We start from the raw sequence: 27,284 nt of genomic DNA, 5'->3' as shown, positions 1-27,284 counted from the left end.
TTTCTAAGTGTTTTTAGGTTCAGAGCTGACAGAACAATTAACCTGACAGTATTGAAATGAAGAAATATTGGGGCTCAAAAAGACCATGAAAAGATATAGAATGTCATTGTTGAGTAATCCACAGGGAGGAAAAAAAGGGTAGATTTTGCTTGTAATATGAGGCCTCACTAGAAGAAAAACAACCTGACTTCTTTTACAATAAAAATGGTGCTTTCTTCTCCAGTACAATAACCTGTAGCCAAGAGAGGGCCTCAACATGCTCAGTGGTGCCCACAGAGGGGGTAATGGCAGAGCAGGAGTGAGGAGTGTTCTCCAGAACACATCCACCCTGTAATTTCACCATGAATAAAGCTGTAATTACCATCAGTTCAATCAGATTTCTGTCTTGATATCATTTCTTCAAAATATGGAATTCTTAATTAGTTCTCTCATCTCCCTCCCTTGTCCCGCTGTCGAACCCTGATGAGCTGTGGCATTTCTGTGGGGCAGCAACGAGAGCATTAATGAAGAGAAAAGGAACAGATCAAGCTGACATTTTCCATCTAAACATCTTCTTGTTCTCCTAGGGCAAAGGTGAAGAAAGGTGTGAATGTTTTCAGTGTGAGAGCCAGCAGCCCCTACCTATGGGACATCAGAGAGAGCATGGATTATACTGGGAAATATGCACCAGCTGTTATTGTTTGCCAGAGGAAATCTGCTGCCTCTGAAAGCAGGTAGGTAATTTCTAGCAGTATTTCTTTTAATAACTGACAGTTGTTTTCCCTTCTCAAAGCATTTTGCCGTGATTTTAATAAGTTTTACTGTGGTGGATGAGGAAAATGCTTTGGGAAAAGCCGTGGCTGTCTTTATTTTGTACTGCATTGCTCATTCTACCACATATACTCTGAACAGAATGCTACTCAATGCTAATACTCAAATTAAAAGTCAGCAGGAAATACTGTTTTCACAGATTATTTAGAAGAACTTTCATATCTTACAATTTGGTTGTGGCTAGTTTGAAAAAAAGAAAAGAGGAAGGAAAAAATTTCCTTTCATAATCATGGTATAAATCACTTTCTCCTTATTATAACTCAGATTCTACACAATTCCTCTGCCACAGTATCCTGATTTTTTCTCGTCTAAACCATATATTGTCTCATACCTGACTGAATTTCATTGGTCAAAGAAGCAATGTGTATGTATGCCAAGGTCAGAGCTTCCTACTGTCTGGCACAATCTGTCAGGCAGATTCTTTAAAATCACAGTTCAAAGCTATTTGAAGCGAGTGTGAATATTTTCATTGACTGAGATGGGCATTGGATCAAAATCAAAGATTATTTCAACGATGAGTTTTCCATCACACTTTATCTTGTTGGGCCCATAGAGTGCATTTGCCTGATTTCTCTTCCTCAGCAGGAAAATATAAAGCAAGCTCGTGGGGGAATTGAATCTTGGCAGCTTCCTTCCCTTCACTATTCATCATTCAGTGGCAAGCCTTCAAAATGACCCCTTGTACACAGAAAAATAAATTATTATGCCACTTTTCGTGCAGTGGTTGTGGTTCTGTGTATTTGCACATGCTGAGTATAAACATTGCTTATTAAAAGAAATATGAGCTCATATACATATCAGATTTTACTGGGAAGAAAATCAAGTGAAAACAAGGTATGTGTGTTACTCCCCTGTAACTTCTGGTTTGACTTGTTCCACCCGAGTTCCCAGCTGAGATTTTGTGGTTTTCTCACTTTTGATAACATCCTCACAGTTTGCAAATGAGTGAAAAATATTTGCAATGTATTATTCACTGTGTTGTTTTCATCATTAAATTTAATCTCTTTTGCTATTCATTTTAAGAAGCAAGCTCAGGCATTAGGTGGGGAAAGAGAGCGTGCTCAGTATTTTTGGGGAAGCTCTGTTGATGTTTGATGCCACCAGATGGGCACAATGGATAACAGTTAAATATTGGTGTCTCTTACCAGATGATTTGTTTCCATAGTTCACTTTGAAATTAGGCAAACTCTGTCTGCACATTCTTTAATTTCCCCTTAAAAATCAGAGACCCGATCACACGGATGCAAAGGTGGCAATGTTAATTAACTAAAGATTCAGTACCCCCGTGTTTCTGATAGTTTTACACGGATCAGAAAACAGTGTTAATAAAGCTGACTCACTGTGACAGGTGTAATTTCACGGGTTAAGGAGGCACTTGTGGGGTGACAAACTGAACCCGAACACCGGAGCCGTTTCCTTGGTAGGGTTGGAAATATCTCCCTCATTTTATTGGGAGAGGTTTTGGCACCGAAGGCTCATCGTAACAGGATTAACATATAAATATTATCACAGCCAGCAGGGTGTTTTAGGAGGAATATTAACAGCAAATATTGTGAGTCTGTATGAGAATAACTAATTAAGCCCATCTGTCAAATAGGATTTGAAGTTCTCGTGCCTCGCTTATTACGGGCTTGCGACTGTGTTCCAGTTTGATGGTGAAGCAGTTGCAAAGTTCTCCCCAGTTCTTCTGATTTCATTCTGGGGCAATAATAATTTGGTAACACTCTTAAGTGTTGACCCATGAGATGATTAGATGGGTTTACTACCTGTAGCATCTGTACAGCACTTCTGTTCTTCCCTGTGAAGCATCAATCTTCCGTGCCTCTGTCGTCAAGCGGGTGACCAAAAAACCAAATAGAAAATGGTGCCATGGGAATTAACCAGTGGCTCAGAAATGTGACTTGGGAAACACTTAAACACTGATTGAATCAGGGAGGTACATCCTGGTATGTGCCATGCTTTACTTATTTCCTTCACAAGTTGGCTGGTCTTTCTTTTTTTTAACCTGTGATGAGGTGAATGGAATGGAATGGAATAGAATAGAATAGAATAGAATAGGAGAGGTGAGATTAAGGAGTGCTGCATTTTCAGAATATTTTCTTGGATTGGTGCTGTTTCTCACTGTACCTGGGATGGAGAATCTTGCTGTGCTGGTGATGGTTGAAAAGAAGAATAGTCAAAAGTGGAAGATGTGGATTCCTGACTGTTCTTCCTCTGTGTTTGCTGTCGGACTGAAAACATACCAGGTGGGATGGGCTTGGATGATTGTTGAGGTGGCTAAAGATAAAGATTTATTGGATTTTCCTCATTTGCAAAACATGATTGATAGTGCTTTCCTCTGTCCATAGCTGCTGTGGAGGCATTAAGCAAGATGTTCTGATGTGATACTAATGGGTGTCATGATCCTCTTAAAATATTTTATTCGTGTTTATAGTTTTGGGTCTAAATGTTGATTATTCCATTACATTGCTGTTCTCTGTGCTTATGGCAGGAATGAGGCTGTTGATTCAACCAAGTGAAAAATAATTATAGACAAAGCTTGGCTATCTCTGAGTAGAACCTTAATGTCTGGATATGATCATTTGCTGCCTTATCTCCAAATAATTTTATCATGGATGAGCTTTGCTTGGTAATTTCCTTTTCCCTTTGTTTTTTTTCTGGAAATGTAGCAAGGATAGCATTTGTTTTGATGCTTTTCCTCTTGCACTTTTGGGTTACAGCTCTGTAGCATTGAAGGCATTCCTGATTTAAGCTGCCTGAAACCTGATGCTGTTGTTAGAGAACCTTATTTTCAGTTTGAACTACAAGTGACTGAATCAGTCTGTGATAATATTGACACAGTGAGAGACAATAACAGTATTTTCTGGGCTATATCCTTCGTTTGTTCCTGTGTGTCTCATTTATTCATGATATTGTATTTCACTGCTGAATTTTCTTAACACTTTTATAATAGAAGAAATTAACTTGATATTAGATAATAACAGGAGACAGAAAATGTATGGCAACATTGCCTTTGATTTTCCTACACAACATCTTCTTTCTATTACATTCATGCCATTAGCCTTAGTGCCCTGTATTTCTCCTTTTCAAATGTAGTTATTTAATATTTAGTTTTCATGTTGTAACAGCGGTGAGCTATTGCCTCATTCTCTTACTTGTTGCATCTGCCAGTACATTTGATAGACTCTCAAGAGTGTTGTAGTGCTAAAACACTTCTGAAGCCAACAAGAGCCACACATTTAACATAAATAACAGCCTAATAGCCACAATAATTACATTATGTCTCTTGCTGGTGTTCATCAAAATGCCTCATAAAAATAGTTTAATGTTTTAGATCGCCGTGATTTTTTTTTACCTTGCTATCCATGTGCTCCCATGACTTTCTCAACTAGAAGTATTTTAGTGCTTGGAAAGAAAAATTTCTGCTCAATCAGAGAAAAAAACCGCACGATGTAGTAAAAGTAATTCCGAGGTGTTTTGTCACATCACATCATGTGGGAGTCACATGAGCTTCAGTTTATTGTGATGAAATAAAAGCAAGAAAAAGACTGCAGAAATCATGTATGCTTTCAGATGGGGCATATTAAAGGAGGATATCTGAAAAGCTGGACACTCAGAGTGGGTGAAGGGTTGGGTTAGGTTGTATTTTTGGGTATTTTGGTGGCAACCCAAGAAATTCTTTGATTATGTGAATTCTGAGCAAAAAAGGTTTCTCCTGTTCATTTTTTAATGATAAATTTTATTACTGAGGGAACAGGAGGGAAGGGAGAAGGGAGATACCTCTTATGTGGTTTCAAAATTGCTTTCTAGGAATAATTATTCAGCCCTAAAAAATTTGCTATTCCCTCATCATTGATGCTGATGTAGTACATTAAGGTATCTATTATCAAGCAGATATGATATGTTAATTTCTGGAATACCAGAGTTTAATTCCATTTATACTTCTGAGAAATGTGGGTAATGATCAGCTGGAAACATGTTTACCCAGGGTAGCTTTAGAATTTCATACTGTGTACAGTGTGGGTTTTTCTTTTTCCTTCTTTCCAGTTATCTGGAAACCTCCAGGCTTCTAAGACTTTATATGTTGTGATGATGTGAAAGTACTGAACATCTCAGAAGTCATGCTTACATTCTACTATTTGAAAGCAATTAGTCACAAGCTTCTATTTCTTATTTTAAAACTTAAATGTGCCCTCTGAGAGAGAACCCTGTGAGATGTTGAGGCAAAATAAATTTGAATGAACCAAACCTCAGTGCATTATTCTTTTACAGGCTGACCCACTTTTTTTCACTTTTTAAACAGAAAACTATTTTATTTATTAAGAAATTCGGTCTCTCTCGAAATCATTCCACTCAATGCTAATACACTACAGAAAATGTTTATGGCTATCATCTTGAATCAAATCAAAAGGAAAGAGATGAAATATTAACCAACAGCTATTAGAGAAAGGCATTATTAGCCACCTTTTTCACCTGTTTGTGAGTCATTTGTTTAAAATATAAAGTGCAAGAAAGCACTTCAAAGGCATGCAGATGGCCTTCTGGCATCTTAGAGCTGGACTCTTCCTGTCTCTCTGACATGTACATGAGGGAGATGGCACAGGGAAATTCAGCTGTCATTGCAGAGATGATTCCCTTTAATCTCAGCTGAATTTAGGGTTCTCCTTGCAGTGGAAGGCTATTCCTGTTCTTTTGGTTTGGAGCATAATGTTATTGGAAATGGGAAAGGTGGCAATTAGCATAGAATTGCTGACACGGTCCTTTGAAGCAGTTCAAGAAAATAGAATATGATTCCCTCATTCGGTGATTATCCTTCTGAAATATTAATGTACAGTTCTGTAGCATTTACCATCTCCCAACTGCCTGCCCTTGGTGAGATTCAGAGCATCATCCCAGGGAAATTGGTAAAGGTGAAGTACCCCTAAAATGTAACTTGACATAACAGTTCACAACAGGACTGAACAGTCAGGAAATTAAAGGAGATTATTGGTAGTGCCTGTAGCTTTTTATACCCCTGTGGTATCCCTTCATCATCTGGAGGATTTTTTTGTGCTGAATGGAAGAAAAGTCAGATACCACCTCTTTAGAGGGCAATATGATAAGCACAGAGGTAATATAAGGGCTTTTATTCTGCTCTGTGGTCAAGTGCAAAGAGTAACAATACACCAAAAAGTTTTAGGGCAGAGACAGGATCTACTGCAGTGCCTCAGATTGTTGCTTTCTATGGTTTTAGCAATGCAGGGTGAAGAATATCCACTAAAATAGTGCTCCACATAGAATACATTGCTATGTTAACAGCAATATCTGTCCACCACCTCCAGCCCAGCTGCCTCATCCAGCTCTTTGGTCCACCTCTGTATTTCCTTGGAAGGAATCTTGTATTCTCTGCAGTGGCACAGCAGAAGACAACCTGAGAAAGCATTTCTTACTCCGAGTTGGCCCAGTTCCACACTCACATATGCCAGCATCAGGGTAACCTCTCCCAGCTCGTTCAGCTGTGACCCCAGGGTACAGCTTTGAACAGGAGGAATTTTGGCTGCAGGATGTGTGCTTGTAAGGAAGGATGAATTTAATTTCCTGTCCCAGTTCAGCTGAAAGCATGTTATCCCCTTTGTGTTTTTGGATTAAATCTCACTGACGCTTGTTTTACATATAAAAATAATCGTGGAAAATATGAAATACTAGAGTATAATTTCACTTATACTTCTGAGAAATATGGGTAATGATCAGCTGGAAACATATTTACCCAGGATAGCTTTAGAATTTCATACTGTGTACAGTGTGGGTTTTTCTTTTTCCTTCTTTCCAGTTATTTGGAAACCTCCAGGCTTCCAAAAGTTTATATGTTGTGATGATGTGAAAGTACTGAACATAGGATCCATAATTACTTCATATAGGAGGTTCCCTAATGATCCCAAAAATGATTGTATTACCAGGTACTCAGTATTCTCTAACTAGGAATTCAAGAAAAGGTTGTGTGCTGTCTCCACCAAGTTATTGTGATAGCTCAGAGGTTCACTGGATGAACCTGGGAAGTCCTGGGAGGAATTCTGATGATTCCTGTGCTCAAGTAGCTATAGAAAATTCTAATGCTTGTGTGGGAGTAGTCAAGAGCTGCATTTTTGGCATTTCAAGAGGTTCTCAAGACACAAAGCTGTCTGTGATGTGCTGGTAATTAGCCTTGTTTTCTTTGATATATATATATACAGTACTTCTCTAAAATGAGGTTCTATAGCACAGTGTTCAGCATGACTTTGCTAAAAGTTGTCTAGAGGGAGTCTTCTGAAGATACTGTAATTCTTCAGTTAATTGATCTGCCTCTGTAAAATCTGCAAACAATAAATAATGTCAGGTGGTTAATCCCCTTCCACTGAGAGTTCTTGGCATGGAGAACTGGGAATCAGATAGTTTGAGGGAAACAGTCTATACCTAAGTAGTTTGCTGACAGAAGTCAGTCACAGAAAAGGTAGATAATTCATGGATACAGAGGGGCTTTTGTCTTCTCTTCTTTCTTTCTCCTTGGGTGACATGCAGGGGTTTTCTGGGTATTTCTGTATTGTGCTGAAGTAGCTATTTCCAACAGCCTGGATAACCTCATGCATATTTAGTGTCTTTGTTTTTACCCTGGTGTTACCCAGTGTAATAAATATAATTTTAAATTCGAGGATGAATGATTTCCCTTAAGAACCTTCAAGATTCATCATCATTATGTTTGCTCTGGGTTTGTGGTACTTAGCACTCTAGTTCTCAAACCTTTAGTAGCCCAGAGGCTGAAAATAACAATTCCAGTGGGACAAAACCAGTTTGTTCCCTATTACAAAAGAGGCAGCAAGTGAGTAATCTCCTGTCTATTAAAAATCTAATATTAAATGCAAAAGTGTGTCTTGTGAAAATATCTCTAATGGTACTGTTGATTTTTTTTTCCTTGGAGGAAATCTTGTAAGAAGTAATACTAATTACTCAAAGAGTTGGGAAGTGAGTGGATGACTTAAAATATGAGCTGAGGCTGAAAATATGCCTGTTGCTGTTGGAGCATGGGGATTCCCATGTTTTGGATGAAAAAGTCATTAAATCTGTCTGTCACATCTAGGTCAACATAAAACAAAGCGTGGAGCAGAAGGTTAACAGAATTATGTAATACAGTCTAGCATCCTTCTAAACTGTAAAACAAATCCTAAATAAATTCCAGCTGCAAGTACAAGGCTGAAGTTCACTGGGCATTTGAGTTATTTTATGGCTTCAACTCTTAATGTACAGATTTATCAATGCCATGAACAAGCTGGAATTGCAATATTAAAGATCTGTGGGTGCTTTATGTGAACTGATGATGCAGGTAGAACTCACCCTCTAATTATTTCACTTTGGTCACCTCTTGGGCTTTTAACCACCCATAGTGGGGTGTAGTAGGGCTTGATAAAAGCACAGAAAGGACATGGGATAAATTGAAGGACAGTTCTGACTCTAATACATGTTGTCTATCAGGGTTTATGTGCTTGCAGTGAAATGGAGTTACATGGGCAGGCTCAGGATGAGCTGATACACTCAGCAGGGAGCTGCACTGAGCTGATCACTGAGACAATGCAGAAGTCACTGCTGTGTTGGTTTATGACCCCCTGTAACTGCACAAGCCTTAATAACTTGCTCTGGGTCATGTGGGAAGTGTGACAGAGCAGGATTTAGACAGGGAACTCCTCATCTGTCAGCTACTCCCGTCAGAGGAAACTTGCACCAGAGGCTGCTTTTTTTTTTTTATAGTCAGGAAAAACCTTCCCTCCCAGGAGTTTAGTATACAGAGTTCTCTGGAACTGGTAGTGTGTCTTAGATCTCTTTTTGAAGAGCTTCTGTTGACTTCCATGCCAATAGAAGAAATCAGGTGTTGTTAGGAGAATGGGATGCCTTGTCCTTGTGGATGTAGCTGATTCTGATATACACACATGTAAAAATCAGAAGCAGGACAGAAATTTGAGGTGTAGAATCCCATGGGCAGAGCTGTCTGTGTGTTCACTGGATATTTTGGGTTACATGCAAGGAGTGTGTAATGTGATTCATTCCTCCCCCTGCCTGGTAATCTGCAGCAGCAAGTGGTGCTTCCACCTCTACCAACACACCCCAGCTCCTGCCAATGTTTTCCACTTAAAATCTGGAGTATAAATTTTTAGGGTTATATAGAGCTGTTCTAAAGTGCACTGCACTTTCCATTTGTACCTCTGGTAAAAGTCTGAACCTTTCAGTTTGAAATCCATCCTCACTGTGTAAGTTTATGAATCGTGTGTTCTATGTATGACACCAAACTTGAGCCTGGGAATGCACAGAAAAGATGTTACATAAGAAGTCAGACAAAAGTACATTTTAGGGTGTGTGGGAGTGGGGAATCAGGCTGTATCTTCTGTGGAGGGAGCCAGGGAGGGAAGATTGGCTTGTTGTATGTTCTTTGGAAAAGTACAGGGGTCATTAGAGGTTACTAACCCGTTGGTTACTCAGGAAGCCTGAGGGATTTTCCATATAAGATGTGTAAATATGATTCTGGATCAGGTGTAGTTTGAAATGTGAGTAACTGACAGCTCTGCTGTTCTGCCTTTGATATGAGACTGGTCCAGGCTGGTCATGATGTGAAGTCACAATCCACAAGTGAACGTGGCCACAGAGCCTGTGCACCACTGATTCTGCCTTCAGGTGGATGATACAGGGAAGATGAAGGGATCTGTTGGCTGTGAAGTGTCTCTGTGGTTGAGATCTATATTGCCAGGTTGGTAGCTGAGGGATTACCTGCACTTACGTAAACGTGTTAATGTTATTCTTAGTCTCAGGGGTTACCTAAAGCTGATATTCAGATGTGAAATCAGCTGAATGGATGACTACTACCCCCAGCCTTTCTTGGGATGAATTTTCCCTGGCATATTGCAAGAATGCACCCCCACCTTTTTCTCACCTTAGCTGAAATACTAGAAAAACACCTTCAATGTTGACAGGATACTATCTTTTCCAGAAGTCTTTATTTACTGGAAGCTTTCTTAAATCCTAGTTTTGTGATGGATTTCTGCATGGACTCTCTGGAATGGGATAGCTACTCAATGCATACTGCCAAAAGTGAGACTGTATTGCTTTCATCTCCTGTTTCTTACATGGCCTTTCTAAATCAACTGTAACAAATCAATCCCAAAGCATGTGTTTGTGATGTTTATGTAGTTCTCATTTCAGCTATACCTTAATGCACCAGCATCTCCATAGGTCTGTCTGTAGCAGCACTTGCAGTGCAGATGTGCTCTTATCCCTTATTGAAGATAAAGGCTGTTATACCAAGAAAAATGTCTTGTGGAGAAAGGAGAAATAACGTGGTGGTAAATGGGACACAGAGCCATGTGCTCCTTCAGCAAACCCTGGTCACAGGGTGAGCAGAGTCCTAGAAACTGGGTCTGTGTGGGATCAAACCTGGCTGATCAAACCTTCTCCCTGTCAGCTCGGGAGAAGGCGAAGTGCAGGGCAGAACTTCGTGTTCAGTTTATTAGGCTCTTCCATTTAATCTTGCACTAGAAAGAAAATAATTAGCTTGAATAGTTTCCAATCCAATTAATCTATTCCTAAGTGGCAAATATTGTACCTGGAAGCGGATCGATTATGAAGTGTTTCCTCTGAGATGCGCTTTCCCGTTAATTGTTGAAGCAATTAATTTTCTCACGGACACATGCAGATCTTTGTGTGAAGCAGCTGAGGCAAGGAAAGCAGAAGGCCTAGAAGGGAACAAAAGATGGCTGTAAAAAAATTAAGATTATCCCAGGTGTAATAAATATAACGTATGTACAGGGTGTTATATGTGTTGCCCGTACATTGTGCATTTGTCAACATCCATAACGGAGAAGCTTTAAAAAGTTGCAGAAATTAGGACATCTCAGAATTAATCTTTCATGTATATTCATTAAAAACAGTCTTACATGAACACATGGTACTTCTTCCATAGAATTATGGGCAGAGGAGAATTTGGCAGACAAGCTCTGACAAGACTCGGCATGATGTGTTTTTCAAAGTAACGTCTCCCTCCCGCCCTGAGACTTACAGTTTTGAGAAATGTGGGCAGATTTTTATAAGGAAAACAAAGTGCAGTTTTGCATTTTGGATGCAAAATCCAAAATTTATCCAATTTATCCCTTGCCAGTTTTTGAGTCCTTCCTTGGAAGCATAAGAAACTTCATAATGTTCTTCTATTTTTTTTTAAGTGTTTATTTCCAATTCTAAACATCTTTTAATGTGAACAGACAGTGCTGTTCTCCTAAACTCTATTGCACGTGGCTAAATGGCTAAAACTTAACTTGGTTTTCCCAGAATTTATAAACTAGATACACCTCTGACATGAAAAGCTGAATAGCTTCATTTTTTGCAAGGTTGTCAGCTACTGAATGGAGGATGGTGCAACAAATAATTTTGAATGGTCTTAATTAATTTTGTAGCTATCAAACCCACAAATGTTATATTGCCATACTCTCACCAATATCTCCATTTTATGTTAGAGATACACATACCCATTCAGTGTATTGTCTATATTGCAGTTGCTTTTAAGTTCTGGTAGATTGAATCAAGTTTGATTTTATGCACAATTCAGTACCAAGAGCTCTGTGGGAGAGAGGGGTGTTGTGGGTGTACTCTACACTGGCTTTATATATTTTATTGAGATAAACCTCTGACTTAGTCCTTAAGAGACTCAAAGAGAATTACAACGTCTTGATGAAAAATTACTATGTATTCAAAAATCAAGACTTTGTTCCCGTAAATGACATGAAAATAAATCTTGTTTGCAGTGGTTCTCAGCAGCAAATGATCAAGGATTTCTCTGTCTCTGGTGCATGGGGGTAAATGACAGTTTCAGAAATGCAGCCTTATGATCAAACCTTGGAGATGGTGGGAATCAGCAGTTGTTCTGTAAAAGCAGTATTTTTGCTCTTTATTTTAGGTTTCTAGTTTTGGCACTCTCATCATGCTTATGTAACTCTCTAAGAAAATATCTCTTGTTCAGTGGTTTAGGGGGATTAATCTTGTTTATGAAAAGAAATGCTTCTTCTGCTTCTTGGATAAACCACAAATAAAGATTTTACTCGACAGTTGTAATCACGACTTGTAAACACACTGAGAAAGTCCTAATGAGCTGCTAATGATAATCCAGGTGCTTCCATCAGAAACACAGAAATGGCAGAATTTAATTATAAGGAAATGCACAATTATCAGACAGGTGAAAACAACTCTTAGGTAGGAGAATTACTGTCAAGCACAGTCCTGTGTATATAGGTCTGCTGCCCAGCTGGGGTAAAAAATTATGCTCTTGTCCTCACTCCAAAGACTGAATATATAGTTTTCCATAAAAAAAAAAATACAGTAAATGGAACCTCTTAATGTGGAGAAGGAAGAATTGTGCTAGGGGCAGAGTAGAGAAAGCAAATATTTAGATGAAGACTACAAGGAAAAGCTATATGCATATTTATGAAGATTCTTACGATGCAACCACAGGGAGGACTAAATTACATCACCTCATTTGCACCCCCCAACCTTCTTTTAATGTTTTAATGAATGCATTTGTTTTTCTGGATTCCCAGTTAGGTTAGTCTGACAATTCTGGGAGTAACAGTTGAAATACTTGACTGATGGTGGTTATGCCGTGGTGCTTGGTCAGGTTGCCTGTTCTGCAGCTGTGGAGCTACAAGAGCTGTGGAGGATTTGCCTTTCCCTCTCTCCAGGGGTTTTTGGTTTAGCTGAGGTGCCAAAGAAGGTGATTCCTGGGAACTAAGGTGGAGATGTGGCCATTCACTCACTTGTGAGCAGAGAAAAATTGGGGGTGTTTGAGCCCTTGTTTGGTCCTCTCTTTGTGTGTTTACCTTTCTTTGCAGAGCTGAGTTACACGCAGGACACGGTTCAGGCATTGTGTGCTGTCCCTAACACAGAACCTGCCAAAGGAGGGGAGCTGGGACATGTTCAGGGCATTGTGTGCTGGTCCCTAAGACAGAACTCTGCCAGAGGAGGGGAGCTGGGAGCAGGTTGGTGGGGAGGAAGGAGAAGCTGCCTCCCGACAGCCCAGCAGAGAGTTAATGCTGATGGGGCAGTGGCAGATTGAGTGCCACAGCAGTGCAGGCATCTCATGGCCAGGCTGTGGGGCACTAACCTTCCACTGAAGGCAGAAAGGACGTGCCTGCTGCCTTCCCCTAAAATCAGGGCAGTTCCCAGCTCCAGGGGGGTGTGCCGAAGGGAAGGTTAACCAGAGCTGTTGGAAACGGTGTCTCTCAAGCAACAAGCAGTGCTAGGATTGTTGTTTAAACATCTGGTTTTGGGGCAACATTCCTAAACACCATTTCTCACGGCAAGTTCCAAGTCTCTCAGATGCTATGGTTTTTCAGAAGCAAAATAATCTGTATTTAAATCCACCAGAAAAGTAGCGGTTTTGGTCTGTGCGTGTGCAGAAGTCTCCTGTTCTAAAATTAGAAAGTCAATTTGTCTGTTAAGCCAGGGGAACAAGAGGCTCTACATGCCCCCTGAAATTAGCAATGAAACAAGCTGTATTGAACTCATCTATAGCTTTGCACCTTCAGGGCACTGGCTGGAACCAAGACAGACAATATTTCTCCAGGCTGTCACAGTTATTTTACAGGAAAAGGAGGAGGGGGGGGGGGAGAGAGTTGCTTTGGTCTGATCTCTAAATGAAATAACCAGCTGAACTTTTAAAATCATCCAGAAGATTAAAGGACAGTTCAAACAGTCTGGTATGTCAATTTATTCTGCTGAATATCTCTTCCTTAATTGTCACAAAACTAAGACATTAAAGTTAACAGTCATGTGCTATTAAAAGGTGCTGTTACCTTAGAGAAAGGTGTTGCTGGAGAAAAGAAATGCAGAGGAAGGTCTTTCATGTAGCACAGACCCCCCAAAAAGAAGAAATAAGGCAACAATTTAATGCTTTTGATTTTCTATGGATAGTACTTGGGAAGGATTTAACATTATTGTAGGTGTGCAAGAATCTGTATCCTTTTTGTCATAGTGAAAGCAAGTGGCATTGCAAAGGCTGCTCTGAGAGGTATTAAGTAGATGTGAAGGCACTGGCCATAAGCAGCTTGAATCCCCACAGTCTTCAGTGAAACTTGAGCCTCGAGATGTGAGGATTTGGAAAACTCCAGAAGCTTTCAAGGCAAAAATGTGATGTAGCTGCAGAGAAGTGCACGTAGCTTTTGCTGCATTTTTCCCCCCCAAAGGCCTGGGTAGAAATATGAAAGAAATTAGTACAGCAGCATATAAAGCCTTAAGAATTATTTCCACGACTAATAAATTAAGTTACATACGTGTGTGCATTATTAAGCAATTGCAATTTCAATATATTGTAGATTAAATTCACCTGAAATCTGTGCTGTGAGAGCCCCATCTCTATGAATGTGCATAAAGATGTTAAGTCAATTTTTCAAGCTTTTTTCTCCTAAAATACAAGATTTTTTTCCCTGTAGCTGCATTAGGTCTAAATTTACATACTGTTCCTGCACTCTGTGGATATTCTTTTCTTTTTGTTTATACGTCAATAATATTCATGCTTTCTATTTTTAACATTATAATATTCCCCCTATTTTAGAGAGATGTCAACAGGCAAGTATATATATTCAAGTACCTTAGTGTGTTGTGTAGATCTATTGCTCATAATAGGTGTATGATGTTTTATTTCAAAGTAAAGAACTTATGCTTATTTATGCCATAAATACAGCCAGCAGTACTATACATGTGGTAACTCAAGAATACATTTGTCATTTTTAATGAAGGAAATAAAGCAAGTAACTACTGCTAGGTCAATTTTTCCTGAATTTCATTGCTGAGGGTTTTTTTTCCCTTTGGAGAAAAAGGGGAATTCTAGTCAGGTTTTCTGAGAAAATGAGCCTTATGCTACCATGCTGCCTGTGCATGTGTGTTTTAAATTTGACAGCAGCATAGCTGACTCAAAGATGGTTATTTCTTATATATTTCATGAAAATAAAGAGGCAGTAGAGGAAAACTATGCAGATGAATTCTTATCAATAGCCAATTATCGAAAATTCACAAATAAGTCCTTGTAGTTTCTTGGACATCAGAGTCTGTCATCCATGAGACACAGCTCTATAGGAAACTCTCTTTTATTTGCTTCATCCTCATGGAGCAGCTTCTTTTTCATGCTTAAGTGATTGCCAGAAAATCTTACCTCTGTAGTGCAGACCTGGCTCTGCTGCATAACAATCAAGTGAGTTGTAGTGTTGAAAGGGTCCTTTGTCCGAAATAAGGTAGGCTGGATTTGGAGTTCAGCAAAGGTTCTGCTGAAAAGAGGAAGGAGGAACTATCAGCCTAAAATGCTCCTACCAGCCTAACCAAAATGTTAGTGCTGTGAAACTGGAAAAGTAAAGCTGGGCTCTTGGGTGGAAACTCCAGTGCAGCTTTTGTGTGGGTGTGAGTGCAGCCTGGGATCAGAATAACAGTCATTCCATTTGTGTTTTTATTTAAGTGCTCCCAAATCTTCCAGGCTTTTTACCACCAGGATCCCTCCCTGAGCCAGGTAGCCTCTGCTCAGATGTAAATAGTCCTAGGGAATCCTGCAGTCACATAACCTTTCCCAAACACAGCTGGGAAGGCTGGAGACAAGGAACCGGGCAGATGAACAGCCACGGATGCCTCCCCCAGGCACCCGTGGTTGCTCAGGGAGGGATGTGCCCTTGGAGCTGCTACAAAGGGTTGTACAGGGTCTGGAGATGCCCCTTGCCATGGCAGGCTCCACACACACACAGCCAGCTGCAGCCCCTCTTCCAAGGGGCTGTGTCTTAACTGGGACCTGTGGCCACAGGACTGTGATACCAAGAAATGAGATGATGCTGGGTTCCAGGATGTGGAACTGGGAAAAAGCTAAAAATCATGGCCCTGGAAGCCAGATGTGAAAGTTCTCTTTCACTGGAATGTAGAGGAGGCATTTCCATTCTCTTGTCTCTCCTGTTTAGTGCCAATACAGGTTTGTTTGGAGGGCTGTGTTCTCCAGCACATGAGGACACAAGTGCTGTAGTCTAATGCTCCTAATTCCAAGGACTCAACCTACCTGGCTGCTTAACAAGGAGCTGCAGCTGCCTCCTGAACTGAATAACATCTTTACTACCACGTGCAGCTGCCCTTTTTTTCCTCTCTTCACTTTTTCCATGAATTGTGCTCATGCATGTCTCCCTGTAGCACACTGAGAGCTGGAAAAACACGGTCCAGTTTAATTGTACTGTGGAATGATACTCACCCAGCCAAAGCACCTTGCTCTGACAGACCCAGGTCTTAGTGGGAATGGACCAAGCCCCTCCAGAGACCCCCTGATGAAGAATTTCAGGGCAGATCAGTGGTATGTGGTTAGGACAAGCAGTGGTAATTTTGCCAGCATCTCTTTCTCTGAGCTGAGGAAGTTTCTTTCTTACACATCCAAGTAGGAAATCTTTGCTCCTCCATCAGCTTCTGAGGTGGATGTGAGTACAGCTGACTCGGAGCATGAAAGCAGGAGATGTGTCTGGAGTCTGAGAGGTGTGGGGTTGGTTGAATTTTAGTTGGGACTAACAGCTGTACTGGGTCCTGCCTTACAGGAGGGGAAACGATTAGGTAAGGCAGCATGAGCCCTCCAGAGGTTAATTTTGTCTGAAGCCCACAGTTCCACCTGAACTGAGATGAACCTAACAGTGTTCACTGTGAAGAGCACACAGACATTAGCTGTGGCATGGAGACACACACTGCTACCTCTGTGTGACTCCAAAATCTAAAATACAGATTTTTCTCAGGAGGAAAGTGTCTTAGTAGGGAAAGTGGAAGTCAGAATCTTCAAGGTTAAAAAGTTCTGTCTGACCTTTCATATTATTGCTCAGAAGAATTATTTTTTAAAGTTAATAAACCACCTGCATTCACCTCATACAGCTATTTCCCCCCCCCTAAACAAATTGCTTTTATTGTCAAAACTACAAATTCGGGCGTTGTGATCAATACCTTCGTTTTATGAGCTGTCAGTGAAGGGACTTGAAGATGCAGCTTTGCTTGATTGTGTAGGAATAAAGATTGATCAGCCCTGTTGCTGCTCGTGTATAGATCCTGGGCTAATTCACTGGCAGGATACAAAGCAAAGAAAGCACTATCCCTTCATCCCTCTGCAGAATCACAGAGTCAATAACTTTTCCTCTGCACTTCCCTGCAAGCACTCGAAAGTACAACCCAAATTAACATGTTACCAAGGGCAGAGAGGAGGAACAGGTTTTGGTGTTGGGGGTCTTTTCCCTGATAGAAAAATGTGATTTTTTTAATTTTAATTTTAATTTTCTTTGTTCATTTCACAGAAGGTATTGAGCCAAGACTGTTTGCTTTTACTCTCTCAGGTTTTCTTTTATTGTTTTTTTTAAAATCAAGTCAGGAAAGAGAAGAGTGGAAGATGATAATGAAAGGCTGCTGGCCCACAGCAATTGTTAAATCTGGAGAGGCATTTTGGGACAGTGTCATACAGTGTTCCACTGCTCCAGGTAGAGACAGCAGGTTGCTTTAAAGGAAAATAAATATATATTCTATATATACAGTTGTCAGAGTTTGCTGAAGGTATTTCCAATATTCCAAATATAAGTATTGATGTATTTATAGCACAAGTGACTTAATAGACTTGTGGATGGTGCAGGCTGTGCAGTGTCCACAACTTATTTGGAGCCTAAGTTAAGAAATTACATGCCTCAGCTGCAGGTTTGTGAGCAGCTATGATACTTTTCCTATTCCTTGTCTGCCTTCAGCTGAGTTAAGGGCTGTGCCTGCTGAGGAGGGGAGAACATTCCTGCCCCTCCTGCTTTTCCTTTGTGGCCTGATCTGGCAGGGAGCTGGTTCAGGCATCTAAATTACCAGAAACCAACAAACCAATAACCCCCAAATGGCTTATTGGAAATCCCAGGTGAGTGCCAGAAGGAGGGAAGGAGTTGCAGTGGGCAGTGAGGGTGAGAACACGGTGAGTCCGTGGGTCTGGCCCTGCCAGCAGCAGCTGAGCAGGAGCAGCATCACATTTGGGGTGAGCTGAGACAAGTGACCACACATTTGTGGCTCAGTTTTTTCACATAGAGTGGGGACAATAACACTTTCTAGATCCTCAGACTGAGGTGATAATATTAAGCATTACATGCTTAGTGTCTATAAAAGCTTCTGAAAGCCTTGGATGGAAGGCTTATAAAAAACAAATATAGAGATATAGTGGACATCATTCTGTGGCAAGCCTAATAGTCCTGCACTTAAGTATTGGTCTTCACTGTATCTTTTCCTTAGGTGAGTTAACTTTGCTTTTATAGCCTATCAGGAGGCACTGTATTTAGCTCTCCCTGTTCAAGGTTCAGTAACCTATAATCCTACTGAAATGGAGTGGAAAGCCCTTGAAAATTCCACTGCATTTTCACTCAGGTGACATATGGCTGTGGTGTTAATTAAAAAAAAAAAAACAAACAAAGAAAAAGAAAAAAAAAGTGATGGTCCTGTGGTCTCCATGGAGACTAAGGATGCAAAAAGTCGTGGGAGTATAAAATATTTTCAATTTCAGGTTGAAAGGCAGAGATCAAAAGTTGCTCTGGTTAAAATGCTGCACGGATGTCAACATGCCAAACTGAATGATAAGGCATTTTGCACAAATACTTCGCTAAATGTTTTGAATATGAGATTAAAAGTAGGTTTCCTGCAGTATTTTTAACGGGTTACCAGAAGAGAATTTGATGTATATTGTCTGTGCCTTTGTCAAATCTCTACCACAGTGCACAAGCCAGGAAGTATAATACCCATCCTGGCAATAAGGAGTTCTTGTCTCACAAGTTGACATTCAAATTCTTTTAGAGGATCATAAAAACTAAATAAAAGAAGATCCAGCAGAAAATGGAGACATTCCATATGATTAAGATGTCTGGCTGGCAAAGAAGCCTATAAAATAAGCTTTCCCAAGCACTTGCCTTAGGAAAGGAAGAGTGAGTAAAAAAACCACATGAAAAGTATTCACCAAAATGAAACAGCAAACTGGTGTTTGTTGATAGATGGTAAATTTGGTTCAGTGCTGTTGTTCAGTCATTTGGAGAACTGGAAAACGTTTCTGACAAAGTGTTAGTGGGGGGAGAATTCACATTACTGGATAAATTAAGGTCAGAGCTGTACCAGTGCAGTGGCTCCCCGTCCCTCTGAGTAGTAAACTGGTGCTCCTGTAAGCAGCAGAGCTTCAGAAACTTGGTTTGTTACAGATTTGAGTCCTGCAGTTTTTCATCCTCGTGCCCTTCTGCACTGCTGCATTCCCAAGATCCTCCTCCTTCCAGAATTCCCAATTCCTTCCCACATTGCCTCATTACAGGCAAAACGAGAGGGCAGCATCTCCTGCTGAGTTGTCACTGATGCTGCCAGGGTGGGACTGGCAGGTAAATCCACAGACAATTTGCCTCTCTAAGATTATTTCCATGGGGAAAACAGTTTAAAAAAGGGAACAGAACCACCTGGCTGTTCTTGGTGCTCGTGATGAGGGAAGTTTCACTGAGCCCCCCATAGCTGACAATGGACAATACTAGTTTATTTCAATTTTTCCATATATGGATCTGTTGCTGTATGTTCTGTAAACAGATTTAATAGACTGAGAGGGAAAAAAAGAGCAGCAGGTTGAGAGGTTTGTGCAGACAAGTCCTCCTGTTATTGGTGTGGATGCTCCCTTGCTGACTTTGGAGTCCTCATTTATTGAACAAACACAGGAGGTAGTTAAGAATAAAGTCTTTCAGGCTGTTGTCCTGTGCTCTTTGGATCTGATTGTGAATTTACTTGAACAAGGATTATGAACTTGAATCTTATTTCTTTGTGATGGGGTTTTGCCAAAGGTATAACCATAGCCAGATTTCTATATTAAAATACTTTTTGACTATTATTCAAAAAAATTGTAAAAAACCCTGCCTCCTTACTACCCTTAGACCATAGCTGAACAAATACATAACTGGGGGAAGATACAAAGGAAAAAACACATATGAAATGCAAAAATATATTCAGTTCAGTATCGTTGTCTGCCTTGAAATTGGTTTCCTCTGTCGACAGCTGAACAGATGGAAAACATCTGAAACAAAGGGAAAACATCACCTAACAAAAATGGTTAAGGCTTGTTATCTGCAGAGAGTGTTTAAGTAAGGGCAATCTTAATTTAGGCAAACAAATGAAAGATTGGCTTGCAACATAATGAAATAAGTGGGTTTTTTAAAAATTATAGCTGTTGAATTTTGTTTTATGAAATGTAGCAGTTTTGAAATGAGAGGACATTTTATGCTATAGGTGCTGCCATTACCAAAAATATAGATGCTTTTGATAAATCTGAATATTTCTCAGCAGCCAATGTCTCATTTTTCTCGTAGTGTTCTGTGTGGGAAATTTAACCAATGCACAGGTTTGCCTTGCCTGTGGTTTTTGTTCCCTGAAGTCAAACCAACAAATGATTCCCTGAGTTTCTTCATTTGCAGGAATAATTTAGTAAAAAAGCATTTTTGTCTGTCATGGATCCCGTTCTCTATTTCTTTGATCCTGTAATGGACTGGCATCAAGTTATGACTCAAACTTAGGGGCTGAGGTTTGCAAGCAGGACTTTGGACAGTAATTCTTTTTTTCTCAGAGGCTGAAAAATTACACCTACCTTTTTAATAGCTTCTTATTTTTGTAGCATATTTATATTGAATCTGTTTATTCTTCCCTAACTCCCTGTAATAGAAATTAGACATGTAATTTATTTAATAACAGCACCTGGGTCAGAGGAATTATTTCATGCCAGCTATCAGTTAATAGGAATTAAGACACTTAATTTAGAAGACTGTTGTGTATGCAGGAGTTTTCCATTTCAAAAAGAATAATTAGTGGTGTTGTTAAATTAACTGGGTTTATCTGTGGTCAGCTTTACTTTCCAGAATGATTGAAGAGACAGAATCGTTTCGATGTTTTCTGTACTTAATCATCCCTGTGACTGTATTAATGGCTGTTCAGTTTTGGCACAGCAGATGTAAAGTCTCTGGATCAATGGTGGTGCAGTTGCTTTGATTTTTGTGATTAACCTGACTTGAAAATGGAAAGTGCCTCTAGCACACACCTGAAAAAATGTGTGTGCCCAGCTCCTTGCATGGCTTTAATCATACAGCCAATTTTTACTAAACTTAATTTAAATGTTAAATACTGGTGCATGTGGAGCAGATTCAAATGGAATGTACTCTTACAGTTAAAAACCCCAGGAAAAACTCCACAACTTCAATTTTATTTTTTTTTTAAATTATGATTTCAGATAGCAAAAAGTTGTCCCCCTCCCTGCAAAACCCAACCAAACCCTTTTCTTCTGACAGAAGAACTGACAGAGATGCTCAGACAGAGCTCTGAAAAAATACTTTGTTCACTTGTAACATTAATTTGTTTGCCAAAGCCCTGAGTGGGTCTTTAATTTTATTTAAGGACAGTGTGAATAGCCTCTGGTGCTTAATTTAGAATTTATACAATTTCCCACTTCCCTTAGATAAATCCTAGTGAAGGAAACATCTTTTATATGTAGGGGAAGTTGTGATTTCCACCCCATTTGTAGTCATGTTTTATTTAGAACATTCTATTTCCTCTCCTCTTGGGGCAACATCTAAACTCCTTGTCAGGTAATTAACTATATTAGATGCATTAGATTAAAACATCTGAACGTTTTTTTGGTCCGAGAAACAACATTTAATGAATTAATTCTGTGTACATATTCTCAGTGGGAGCTTTGTGCACATTTTCTGCCTGTCCAAAATTGCAGGAGCTTTTGCAAGACCTTAATGGAAATGTGCTGCTGACATGGGCACTCCCATGGTCACATTCCTACAGGCCTTGGAAGCTCTTTAATGGCTCTGATGGTACATCCTTCACGTTTTCCTCTCCCTTATCTGGTTTAGAGAGCTCAGCACTGAACGAACCACAAAAAATTTTGAGTTGTAACAGGATATAAAAGCATGTTGTGACTTAATGTGGTGTTACCTGTCCCTTGGGCAGCTGGTTCACTCTCAGACCCTCTCTTTTCTGGGGGCCACCAATAGCAGCTCCTTTGCCTTGGGGTGAGCAGAGTGGCACAGAAGGAACTAAAGTGCTTCTCTGCTGTGAAAAATTGCTAAATGCGTCTCAAGCAGTGCTTTTGAATTTCAGTGGTTTGGTAACACATTTATCCATCTGCAGTGGAGTTTGGGGGGGTCTTTGTGGAGAGAGGGAAAGAGGAGGAAACAGTGGAGGTGTTGGTTGCTTCAGACAAAGAGGGTGAGATTTTATAGGAGATTGAGACACTGCTTTTTTATTTCTTCTTCCCCCACTGTGCCCTGACACTGGCTGCTTGAAACAAGGAGTAGTTCTCTGTGAAACCCAAGTACAAAGAAGTTCCCAGGGCTCTGGTGCATGCCAGGGATCCAGGAATCCAGAGTTCCATGAGGTACTTTAGCTGGTCCCACTGCAGACAGCAGAGAAAAGTCATCACTACACAAACTAAACAACCACACAATGAAAACGTGGGAGAGGAAAATGACACAGAAAATGACAGGAGTGACCTCTTTCTTGGAAACATTGCTCACACCTGAACAGAAATTTGAAGTTTGCTTTGACTGGTTTGTTACATTTGTATTGATTTTATAGTTTCCCTTACAATTAGCAGATAAGGTGCTTTTCTACCACCACTCAGCATCTTATTTATCCTTCCTAGACAAGGGTTATTACATGCTGTCTCGTTTTCAGGCAAAATCCAATAAATTTTCTGATCTCTGCTGTAAAACTGGGGCAAATGGATAGTGCAGAGGAGTCATCCGTCATGATTCCTTCTTAGTGTCTTGCAGAAAATGAGGAGCTGGGAAGAATGTACCGAGGCTGAAAGATGGCATTTCCTTCTTTTAGCTCAACCTCAAAGAACCCAGTCTCAAACAATGGAGTTTGGATGAAATTCTCAACTTATTTCTCTCTGCCCTGGTTGTTTTGTTTTAAAGAAATCCAAAGCCCCGAAGCTGTTGGGGCTTTTGTTCTTTCTTTTCTTTTTTATTTTTTTTTGAAATATTTTATGGGTCTTTGGGTGGAAAAGCATTTCACTTCAGTTAACACTGGCACCTTTTGTTTGGTTGCATTTCATTAGTATGCACATACTTAGTCCCCCCTTGGTTGCTCTTGCTACAGCACAAGAGGAGGTGGGAGATCAGTCAGTGTAACCAATATCCATCTTGTAGGCAATAGATAAAACTCTGGGGAAGCTGAGAAAAGAGGAGTGAATGCTCTTCCCAGAGCATCACAGACTGGTGTGATTAGCCAAGAAGAAAGCTCTCATTTTCCTCTACAGGAAGTTTTAGAAATGTGGATTTTGCATAATTACTCCACTGGTATGTTCAGACCTTGGCAACCTACCTCTGTAAGGCTGGCCTAGAGCACACCTTATATCCCTTACCTAGTCCTCCTGAGTCCCTGAAGTATTTAAATTTAAACTGAAATCTTACTGGCATCAGGGGGGTTTGAACACTTGCTTAAAATTCGGCAGTGATACTTTCTCAAGCCATTTATTTCAAATAAGTCAATTGGAGGGGTGAATTTAGGAGCACGTTTCAAGATGGGAACAAAATGAGAAAAATAATATGAAATGCAAGTTATGGAATCATGGCTGTGAGGACTCTGTGTCAAGAGATACCGGTAAGGATCTTTAGCTAGAGTAGGTTAATCATAATTTACAGAAAAAGCTGGATAAAATACCAGGTTTGGGCTGCTGCTGAGACTGGTGCCATTTGGGCAGGCAGCCTTGAAGCACTGTAATAATGTGGGGTCATGTAATAACCAAGATTATTCTAGTGAGTAGTAATTTTGGCTGCATCAAATCTGATTTTTTCAATTTAAAAACTCAACTGAGATCTGATTTTCAAAAATGCTTGAATAATGTTGGGGTGGGGAGAGCTGGGGAGAGAGAGAAGAAAATGTTCGGTCCAGTATCCCCAGCCAGGCACACACATATTTTTAGTTTCATTAACAATCTTGACCAAATGGAATTGAAATCCTTCTCCCTTTTTCCGTGCTTTCTTCAGTTCCTCCTTTCACTGCTGTTCAGCAGTGGTGATAGAGAACAAAGAGAGGGAAGTTTTCTCCCTGTTCCTTATCTGGTTCCAGAGTGACCAATAGGAGATAAATCTGTCAAGCCTTAGGGCAGGCTGTTGTGGCAGACTTTCTCACCGAGGAATTAATGCTCCTGGGATCACAGTGAGAAAATGGATCAGCCAACTTCAAAGCTGTGAAGTGACAGCTCCCTCAGCTGCCCCCAGAGGTGGCAGCTTGGCAGGGGACCCATAGCTGGTTTGGAATTAGTGGACATAGGAGCTTTGAGTGTGTGAACACAGAAGGGGAAAAAAAAAAAAAGAGAAACCTTGCCCACAATTATTTAAAACCTGAGCGAGAAGAGAGTTTGAATTGTGAAGGTCACCAGCACTGGCTGAAATCTTTGACAGCATTGCTGGGGATTAACCTATTTTAGATTCAAACTGATAGGTAGATAATGCTGCTTTCAATGTGTTGGTGGTATTTGCAGTATTTTAATGGCAAACTCAATAAGGTAGGCATTTATTTCATAAAGAAAGTTTATGCCAGTCTGGTTTAACACGAGAGCGAGCTGATTAAAGTTTGGCAGACCCCACTGACATTTCTAATAAAGAAATCACTACCACAGCACTTTTTCTACTTAAAGCAACAAGAGAAGAATGGTGAAGAAATAAAACCTTTAGAGAGAAAGAAGCTGTTGACAGCACCTTTTAACTTCCTACATTTAATCACCAGTGCTCAGCTTTTGCCACCACTATAACATATAGAACAGTAATACTGGTAATATATTCATTACTCGTCATCTACTTGAGTGCCTGGAAATTAGGAATGTGCAAAGGCTAACTTATGCAGAGTGTTATAAAAAGAGGATGGAGAGGCTGTGGAGGAGGCCATGCCACGGTCACAATAAAATAATCCTATGGCAAATTTGTTCTAGAGCTCCTAATTAGCTTATTGGCTTAGATTTTCCAGTCTTATTCACGTTGCAGATTTCCCAGTGGGAGCTTCGTAATTTGGGTCCTTTTTGTGTTGCTTCCTGTATAAAGCACTGCTCAGGATGTGTTGGGCAAACCCTAATCCACACTGGCCCCACAACAGTGGTCCCAAACCTCAGAGCTTGCTGGAGCTCAGAAGGACCAGTATCAACCAAGGGGACTGAGCAGGGGAATGGAAAGGCAAGATATGAATATTGGAGCTGACTTTCACAATCCAGAAATTAAAGGATATTTAATGTCCATACCTTTAGGTAAATTAGACATTGGGGATCATTTAGTTAATCCCTATCATATTAGAATGAAATCTAGATTATTAATTACACAACAGTATTAATTCTGAATGCACTTGTAGCACTTTTCACCTGAGGTTTTCCAAGTATTTTGTTGCTGTAAGAAAAAGAAATTACAAAACTTTAACAAGAAAACATTCTTGTCCAATATATTTTCCTTTAATACTGTCATGATGTAAAGCTGTTGGTTTTGATACTGAAGAGAGCACATCATATACAGCAGAGGACCTGAGTAACTTTCCCATGGGTCAGGAAAATATATGTCACCATGTGTTGCATCTGAAATTCTGTCTGAATTGTGGGCAGAAGATCCGTCTTGCATTTAGTTGAAATTTTGAACAGTAAAAAAGTTGATCTCATTGTCTTATTTAAGTCTAAATAGTGCAAATAAAGTGCAGAGGAAAAACCAAAACAGCCAGCAGATGCAGGGCACCTGAGCAGGCACTTTTGCTGTTGTAATTCCATCTCCAGTAACTGTTTTTAAGCCCTGGACATTATTCTGTGCGATAGTATTTAAAGGACCTAAAGTTTCAAATGAGCTCACTTAATGGTAGGAGCTAAATCAGAGTTTTAAAAATATTCCCACACCTGTGTTCACCCCTGTGTACTTTGGGATAACCATTGCTGTGTTTATTTGGCTGATGAGGCCATCTCATCGTGAACACTTAGATATTTAGAAGCTGGGGGTTTTTGTTTTCTCTTATTCTTCAGATTTTAAACAAATCCCTGGGAATATTGCAAAGTCATGTCCTTAATCTCCTTAAAGCCTCACCTTAAAGTCTCTCCAAGCTCACCAACAGCTTATGGAGCCTGTGGGTCTGTCCTGCCCTGTGCCTCTCACCCTGCCCTGTGTCATCCCTGTGCTTCCCTCAATGTCTGTGCACAGTCCTGTGCTTTTGGAGCCACACTGCAGGTGCCTGGGGTCAGGAACCATCTGTTGCCCTGTGTTTGCCACCACACCTCCTACCATCAGGTGCCTGTATCATGTTCTGCATGACCTCTGCTGAAAAAAATCAATAATTAAATATGTGTATATCCAGTAGTGCAGAACTGTAACCATGTCACTGGAGCATCCTCCTGGGAGCGTGTGTTGATGAGAAAAATTTTATGAGCAGCATTCATCAGATGCTTTGCACTGCTTCTAATCTTTCTGTAGTGAATGGCATTATTTGGTGTTAAATTTAGCTTTGGCTTTATAGGCATCCCAACACTTAATCAGATTACTTAGAAAGTCATTATTTACCCTAAAATAAATGACATAGAAAAGAAGACCAGGTAGATTTGTAAACTATAGCAACGTTTAATTGTCCTTCCCATTCCATGTGTCCATCTTCCCTTTCCTCTGAAACTGAACCAAGAAAATGCAGAAAACAGTGCATTAATTCTCCAAAAGTCTGTCTCCCACATGATGCTTATTACTTTCCAAGCAAGCCCTTGGCTGCCACTCTTGCTGCTGTATATTTATGATCAAAGAGTACTTCAATCATTTCTAGATAACTTCATAATACACTTGTATTGTCCAAATACTCTGTAATGCTCAAAGATTTATGTGCCTCAGATGTGTGTGCAGCAGACAGACAGAAGTAACCTTGAAAATCTTACCGTTAAAATATACACCTTATGGCAAATACTTATATAAATAAAGCTTAAAGGACTGGCAGAACTTGTATTTGAAGTTATCTTTGCATCCACAGGGAGACCAGTTTTCCATGCTAATGACACCTTCCTTCAGATGAACTTTTGCCCACGTGCTGTGACGATTTACATGAGAAAGTGATTCTTATTGTGCATGGTTTAGCACCCTCTAACACACCTCCTAGCTTGGAAATCGAATTATGCACAAAAGATGCAAAAAACAAACCTAAAAATATATCCAAGTGTCAGACTAAATTAAAATTCATGCTTCATTAAGTGGGCACAGTGCAAATAAAAGAAGTCTTGGTAGGAGCAAAACTGCTTCTTCTGTTTAGCATTTTAGCCAATTGGAGGTTCAAATCTTACAGATGCCCATGGTATTGAGTTAATGGTGCTGAGCAGTATGTTTAGCTCCTGTAATATTCCAGCATGATTCCTAGTTTGCCAGAACAGCTGATTTTGCTTTTACAACACTCATTATGGCATATCT

At 40.1% G+C, this 27,284-nt stretch overlaps 1 protein-coding gene across 2 annotated transcripts in view; it reads left to right on the top strand.

The window, feature by feature from the left end:
• Positions 1–27,284, top strand: part of TMEM132D (transmembrane protein 132D) — a 227,781-nt gene that overhangs the window by 89,660 nt on the left and 110,837 nt on the right. For both annotated transcript variants that reach the window (XM_051769057.1, XM_051769058.1), the window contains exon 3: positions 567–713. In XM_051769057.1, coding sequence (XP_051625017.1) covers positions 567–713 — 147 coding nt within the window. The remainder of the gene's footprint in view (positions 1–566; positions 714–27,284) is intronic.

This window comes from Manacus candei, unplaced genomic scaffold, assembly GCF_025592945.1.
Source record: "Manacus candei isolate 608988 ecotype Guabito, Panama unplaced genomic scaffold, ASM2559294v1 h1tg000103l, whole genome shotgun sequence".
Lineage (NCBI taxonomy): Eukaryota > Metazoa > Chordata > Aves > Passeriformes > Pipridae > Manacus > Manacus candei.
This window is presented reverse-complemented; position numbering and strand designations above follow the sequence as displayed.